General features: G+C 52.4%; 1 protein-coding gene across 1 annotated transcript; it reads right to left on the bottom strand.

Annotated features, from left to right (window-relative positions):
- Positions 1-3,165: 3,165 nt before the first annotated feature.
- On the bottom strand, positions 3,166-5,622 carry Gpr27 (G protein-coupled receptor 27). The gene has a single exon (XM_005071205.4). The coding sequence runs from the start codon at positions 5,594-5,596 to the stop codon at positions 4,463-4,465; it is 1,134 nt and encodes a 377-aa protein (XP_005071262.1). The 5' UTR covers positions 5,597-5,622; the 3' UTR covers positions 3,166-4,462.
- Between the last annotated feature and the right edge of the window lie 1,902 nt (positions 5,623-7,524).

Below are 7,524 nucleotides of genomic sequence, written 5' to 3'. Positions count from 1 at the left end.
AAAGATGCTGAGGAACAAGGAAGTTGACTTGTGCACCCATGGAAGACACAGAGGCAGAAATAAGGACTGCCAGAGACTGGGACACCAATGGAATTGCTTGATGACATGCCATGTCAATAGTTTATCTGAATGATTGGGAATGTCACCTTGTGATCACTAAGACACCTCCGAGAGACTGCCTTGACTGATGACCCAACCAGAGAGTCCTTGTCAAACCTCTGCTCCAGACCTGTGGCACTTGGGGACTGGTTATGTTCTCAGCGGGACCAAGTCATCTCTTTTACTATTTCAGCTGAAGAAATGAAACCACCAAAAATAAGGAAACAAGGAAAGCACAAATCAGACCTAAAAGCTCGCCTCTCCTCCAGAGCATGACATCTGAAAGATGGGGGGGGGGTCGTTGGCCAGACCAAACAATGGGCTGAAATCATTGTATTTCCTTTCTTGAAAAACATCCAAAGAAAACGGGGATGGGAGAGAGAGAAGCAATAAATAAAGGGAAGGGGAAAGAAGACAAGGAGGGCAGATGTAGTAGCTTTCCACTCACCAAGTCTGACAACCTGTTTGATCCCCAGGACCTACATGGCAGAGGAGAGAACCAACTTCTTCAAGCTGTCCTGTGGCCTCCACATGCACACCACGGCATGCACTCGTGTGTACTGCACATGCATGCACTCACACACAGATAGGCACATAAAAAGAATGGAAACCAATTTGACATAGCCAAGAGGCTCTGGTTAGATGGCACAGTGGATACGAAGATTATTTATCATGGCTACCGATTTGTTGCCTGCTCCCCGTTTTGCTAGAAGTACCCACGTTTTAAAAATCGGAAAGTCAGGTTCTGATTTACACAGCTCTACTCTTTCTGCAAAGCTATTTGATAGAGGGCACCAGAAGACCTAAAACTGCTCATTTCAAACTCAGTAAATCCATGCCAGGACATGCAAATGGAGATTTCTATACACAGATTTTTTTTTCCTGTTGCTTTGAGTATGGGGACAACACATTCATCTCACCCTGGGGAATGGAGTGTGCTGAATTAATGCCCCAAATTAGCAAAGGAGCCACCTTAGTGCCGACTTCCTTGAGAGTGCTGTACCTGCTCAGCTACAAGTTGCTAAGTATCTGGGACACAGTTGCAATTTCCTCAATGACCACTTCGCGCTGCTCTGACTTGGATCCTCACTGGAAACCACATCTTCCCCTGTGACTAAGTCTGCACACAACATATAACCCCCAGAAACAGCTGACCTGACAAGGGGTAGCTCTTGAATCCCAGACTGATGGCTGGGAATCCAGCATGGGACTGATCAAGAACCCCTGAATGTGGGTGTCAGTGAGGAGGCCTAGACAATCTATGGGGCCTTGGGTAGTAGATCAGTGTTTATCCCTGGCATACAAATGGATTTTGGATGTCCATCCCACAATGAGAGATGCACTCTCACCCTGGACTCTTGGGGGAGGGTCTAGGCCCTGCCCTGGATGAAATGACAGACTATAGACACCCCCATGGAGGGCCTCATCCTCCCTGGGGAAATGAGGGGATATTTGGGGGGATTGGTGGGAGGGCACGGAAGGGAGGGAAAGGGTGAGGGACCTGGCATTGACATGTGAAGCAACCTTGTTTCTAATTTAAATTTAAAAATAAAAAAGGGCAAAAATAAAAAAGAAATTTAACTATTAAAAAAAAGTAAGTAGGTTATGCCTTGAGACAGTGGAGAGCTGCAGAAGATCACTTCTTCATGGAGAAGGGCCCCTGGCTCAGCACTCCCCACCAGCGTGCCAAGCTGAAATCCCTCTGAAAATACTCCAGTGTCACAGGGCACCTGCATCAACAGGTGCGGTTGTCTCTGCCATCATCGAATGCTGGAACAGGTCGGGGATGTCCTGTGGTGTGTGGGTTCCTGTGGCATACTAGATACTACATATTCTGAATAAAACATGGCCTTGGTGACCTCTGTGTTTTGATCACTTGGATGGGAGTGTGGCAGGAGATTCACTTGCCCTGTCCCCCATCTATGAGTTGACTAGTTTCTGATGAATGGCCCTTAAAAACCCAAGGGTGGAACTCTCTCTCTGAACTGAGGCCACAGGGAGTAAAGGAGTCTTCCAAATAGAACAATGTCTTCAACTTTCACAAGTAGAACAAAACAACACTTTTTGGTAGAGATGGGTTGCCCAGCTGGCATTATTGTCCACTGCTCTTGGACTTAATGTTTAATAGTTAATATTATGCTCAAAATAAACTATATATTCACTATATCCATTATGAATAGTATGTCAAATGATTACTTTGGTCATATTTTTTTTTAATCAGGGAACCTTTCCTCTTTGTGGCTCTAGGAATCAAACTCAAAGCTTCTCGGATACTAGGCAAATGTTCCCCTACTGAGGTACACCTCCAAGTCAATGCTTTTGTTTTTAAAATCATTTAAAATAGTATGTGTGTTCACCGTTTCTTTCATTTAAAGATATTTGTCCTTTCTTTTTAAAAATTATTTATTATGTATAGTATTCTGCCTGTATGTTTGCCTATAAACCAAAAGAGGGCACAGATATCATTACGGATGCTTGGGAGCCACCATTTGGTTGCTGGGAATTGAACTCAGGACCTCTGAAAGAGCAGCCTGTGCTCTTAACCTCAGAACCATGTCCTCAATCCCAAAATGTCCATTTTTATCTTGCATTTCAAAGTTAAAAGGTAATTGCTGGGGAGATGGCTCAGTTGTCACCTGCTTGCTGCAAAAGCATGAGAAATTGAGTTCAAATCCCCAGCACTGTCGTGAAAAGGAGAAATCCGGGGGCACCTGCAATCTTCAGTGTTGAGGCAGTGTACACAGGAAGGTGCCTGGGGCTCACTAGCCAGCTAGTCCAGCCAGTTGGCAAGATCCTGGTTAAGTGAGAGACCCTGCCTCAAAAAAATAACGTGGAGAGTAAACGGCGAAGACCAACAGAGGCCAACTTCTGGCCTCCGTGTGCGTATGCATACACATACACACTAGCTCCCACCCCCACTCACAAAGGCCTCCAAATGTCTCAGCAATGCTAATATCCAAGCCAAAAACCTGAACGAGGACAGCGCATGCTAAATGACCAGCGTGGGAGTTACTTAGTCCCAGCCTAAAGGGACTTGGTCTCCAACAACAACAACCAAACAGCCACTCCAGAATGAAAATACTGGTGTATTTATGTAATGCAAAGAGAAGTACAGATAGAAATCTTCAAAACACAAGTTACGTTAATAAAAACATAGCAGTTTAAGCCAAAAGTATTATACAGTACTTGCAATGTAGTCCTTCAGTTCCAAATGACAGTGTCTAACAAAGAGACAGTATTTTAAATTATAGTTCTTTTTAATCATTCAAATCTGCAATCAATAGAACAGCACCACCTAACTCAGCAAACACCTCAGGAAAAGGTTTTGTCTCCTGGGAGAGGCACCATTACATCTGATTTCTTTTTAGCATGGACAAAAGTCTTCAGAGTGAAAATCAGCTTCATAAGACAAAGTAAGACTGGGCTTATCAAAGCACAAGCCGATTCCACAAAAGTATTTTAACTTTTTACTGGGGACAAAAAAAAGCAAAAACAAAAAAAAAATAAAAATAAAAAACAACAACAAACCCAAACCCCAAACCCAAACCAACCGGTGGTTCTTTGCCCTCAAGAGCCCTCCCCGTCTGAAAATCACGATCAGTACAAACACATGCAATACTGTTTTTTTTTCTCTCCACATTACTATCCAAAACACTTTTTACTGTTTAAAAGTCACAGTCTCACAGAAAGATTTCGTTCAAGATTGATATACAGAGCAGCTGTTGCTGATGCGTAGTTTTTAAATAATATAAACAGGGCTCCAAACCTTGCTTGTTAACTGACTCAAACGTGACTGCCTTCCTACCCATTCCCATTTCCTCTTAAAGTTCAGTGTCACCGCTGGGAAAAGTTCCCCACACTTCCAACGAAGGCACACAGCACACCTCATCCTGTGGCCTGCGATTAAGAGGGGACTTTTGACAATTCCGTGTCTTTCTTCCATCTCCAATAGAAGATCCCCTAGCTCTCTCTCCTTCACTGCAATGCAAAGGTAATGCCACTTGAGGCGGTCAAAAATAGCTTCTGTAGAAAACTGGCCATGTTCTCTAGGAAACTTTGCATGAATAAAACCAGTGTAGCCTTTATTTAAAAAAAAAAATCACACGTGGGAGAAAAGAAGTCGGTACCAGTACACAAAAGACTGCAGGGCCTACCGCCAGGAAGAAAGTATAATTAGAAGGACTGAACTGGACCACGGCATCCCCTCCCCCCCGCCCCCAGCACAGAAGTCTGTACAATCCAAGTGCGTGTGTCCACTTTGAGAGTCTTGTGAAGGCAGCGGAGAAAAACCAGACACGGGGCAGAAGGGGAAGAAGCGCTGTCACAATCGAAGCCAGAGGGAGCCTGGGTGGCAGAGCGCGCCTCACAAACCAATGCCTTTCAGGTCGCAGGGGAGGGTGGCCTGCGTAGCCTGGGGGCTCTGGCAGCAGGGAAACTGGGCTCTGAAACAGTCCCTCAGCTCCCGGTTGAATAGGAAGCACACCACGGGGTTGATGCCAGCCTGCGCGAATGTCAGCCACACCGAGGCTGTCAGGTAGGCCTGAGGGACAGCGCCCGGCTGCACCAGGACTCGCAGGTAACTAGCCACCACATAGGGCCCCCAGAGGAGCAGGAAGAGCAGCGTGATGGCGTAGAACATCTTGCACAGCCTCTTCTCCGTCTTGAACTCCTCCAGCACCAGGAGGCGCCGGGCGCCGCGGCCCGGGCCCGCAGGCCTGATGCCCACCAGCGCGGGTGGCGTGGGCCCGCGGCCGAAGCCCGCCGTCCAGTTGGCAGCCGCCTGGCCCGTGGCTCCCGGGCCGTGGAAGGTCCAGTCGTGGCTGACGGCGGGCACCAGGCGCGCGGGCCGCATCTTGCGGCGATCGTGGATGAAGAAGAGCAGGCGGAGGTAGACGAGGTGCGTGGCGCCCACCACTGCGGCCAGCAGCAGCAGGAAGCCTAGCGCGCCCGGGGCGCCGTCGGGCCGCTGCTCCAGGGCACACGGCGCGTCCTCGTCGTCCGCGCCACCGCCGTCCAGCACCGGCGGGAAGGCCGCGGCCAAAGCCAGCGCCCAGGCGGCGCACACCAACATCGCGGCGCACGGCCAGCCGGCCAGGCGCTCGGCGTAGAAGCGGTGGTGCGCGATGGCCAGGTAGCGGGTGACGCCCACGCCGAGGAGCAGGAAGGCCGCGTGGAAGCAGAAGAGCGCGGCTAGGAAGGCCAGCAGCTTGCAGCCCAGCGCGCCCGGTGGCGTCCCCGCCGCGGCAGCCGCGCGCCGCGCTGCCAGCATGACGGCCGGGAGGCAGGCGAGCGCGCGCAGCCCGTCGGCCAGGCACAGGTCGAGCAGCAGGTAGTAAGGCGCGCGGTGCAGGCTGCGCTCCCGCACGATGAGCAGCGCGAACAGCACGTTGCCCGCCAGGCTCACGCACAGCAGCAGGCTGAGCGTGGCCAGCCTGAGGCCCAGCGCGGCCGCCTCGGCCCCGCCGCCGCCGCCGCCCGGCTCACTAGCGTTCGCCATCGCGGCCGCGCTCCTCCCCGCCGGCCCTCGCCGCTCGCCGTAGGCCGCCCCGGGCCTGCGCTCCGCCGCCTGAGCTCCCCGGGCCCGCGGGGCTGTCAGCCTGCGCCCGGCCGGCCCTGCCCCGGGGGCTCCGCGCGCCTCGGCCGCGCCGCCGCCATCTCAGCCGCGGTGCGCGCAGGAGGCGACGGCCACTCCCTGCGCCCTGGGCGCGGCGGGCTTCACTGCAGCCAGGCCCGCAGCCCCCCGCATGCTCCGCGTCCTCCTCTCGGTCCTCTTCCGCCGCCGCGCCTCTTGGCTCTGCCCCCCGCCGGGCCCGCCGCCGCTGCCTCCTTCGCCACCGCCTTCGCTGCCGCCGCCGCCGCCGCCGCCGCCGAGCCCCCTCCCCTCCGCCGGAGCGCGCAGCGTGGCCGCCGCCGCCAGTCCCGCCGAGGCATCCCGCGCCGCACCGGGCCTGGCTGGGCTGGGGGCGCCGTTGCAACAGCCGGGAGGGGAGGCAGGGCCCAGGACGCGAGGTGGCGACAAGTCGCGTTTGGCCCCAGGTAAACGGGGGTCCGGCGGAGGTGGCGTCAGGCGCCAGCGCTGGGGTCACTGTGGCCGGGAGCTGGGGACACGGTGGCCTGGGGTGGCAGGGTCTGGGGAGGCCTGGGGGAAGAGGAGGCAGGGATGTCTGGGATGAACCTTCTGTTGGAAAGCTGGTAATTATGGGCAGTAACATAACGGGATAATCACAGAACACCAGTATCCAGGTGAAGCCTGATGTGGGCGGCAGCCCGCTGGGGACGAGCATCCCCTGCCACCCCCACCCCCCAACAACAACTGCAAAGTTGCTCGTGTTCCAAAACCCATCAGGTACCCCAGGCAGCCTAGGTTTAGAGGGCAAGGGAGTCTAGAGCCAGGAAGTGGCCCAGCTGGATTCTCAATTTCACTTAGGACTGGACTTTGAGGGATCCTCAAGCATGCTTTCTTTCTAACTCTTAAGTGGAACCTTAGCCAAACGTGTACCACATAAAGAAACAAGGCGTTTTCCTTAAGTGATGCCTGACTTTCCTGGGCTATCCATTTCCTGGGTTAGTATGACATGACCAGTCACATGTTTTGGTCCTTAAACACCTTTGATCCTGCTGGGCCCACTGTCTGCACCAGCTTCACAAGCAGGCTCCTATTTCTAAGGCTTTTGGAGCAGCCTGGCTACCTTTCTGTCACTGGCTTCTGTTCATTTGCTTCCTGGCAGTTAACTGTTTCCCATCATCATGTTTTTATTTCTTCTCAAAATCCTGTCCATCTAACTAGTCCCTAAATATTGTGCGCTCGAGTGCACGTGTGTGTGTGTGTGTGTGTGTGTGTGTGTGTGTGTGTGTGTGTGTGTGTGTGTGTGTAAGCAGGGTTATTCTGTCAGCAGGGTTTAAGAGTGGTCTCAGCACCCAGAAAACTGAATCAGAATCAGGAGGATGGCAAATTGAAAGTCAGTGTGGACAATATGACAAGTCAGAGCCAGAGAGCAGAGCCTGAAAGTTAAGTCCAGAGCCCCAAACCGTGCATTTGGAAATCACTGGGTTCCCCTGACTCATAGTATCCAGAATGGGCCTAGATAGTGACGCCAGTATTGGCTGTTGGCCCCACTGTGAGTGGCAAGACCTTTGAATAAAGTTTGGAAATTTTTGCAAAAATCTAAAGGGAATCTTTCTTGGTGCTCATAAGTGGTCAAGGGGTAGTGGCTGGGTAGGCAGTCCTATAAATACATGTGACAGAAAAAGAGCAGTGTGTTAGGGGGATGCGGTGGTTAGGAACTGTGCTGTGATCATGATAGCAGAGATAAGTCTGGAGGTGAGTGACCGCTGGTATTGGTTATTGGCCCAGAGACCTTGAGTCTGTCAAAGTATTTCCTCACCCTTAGGCTCTCAATGGGACACAGATATCCCAGGCAGAGA

This window comes from Mesocricetus auratus, unplaced genomic scaffold (assembly GCF_017639785.1).
Source record: "Mesocricetus auratus isolate SY011 unplaced genomic scaffold, BCM_Maur_2.0 Super-Scaffold_100676, whole genome shotgun sequence".
Taxonomy (NCBI): Eukaryota; Metazoa; Chordata; class Mammalia; order Rodentia; family Cricetidae; genus Mesocricetus; species Mesocricetus auratus.
Note: the sequence above shows the minus strand (reverse complement) of the source record. Positions and strands in the feature narration are given on the sequence as shown.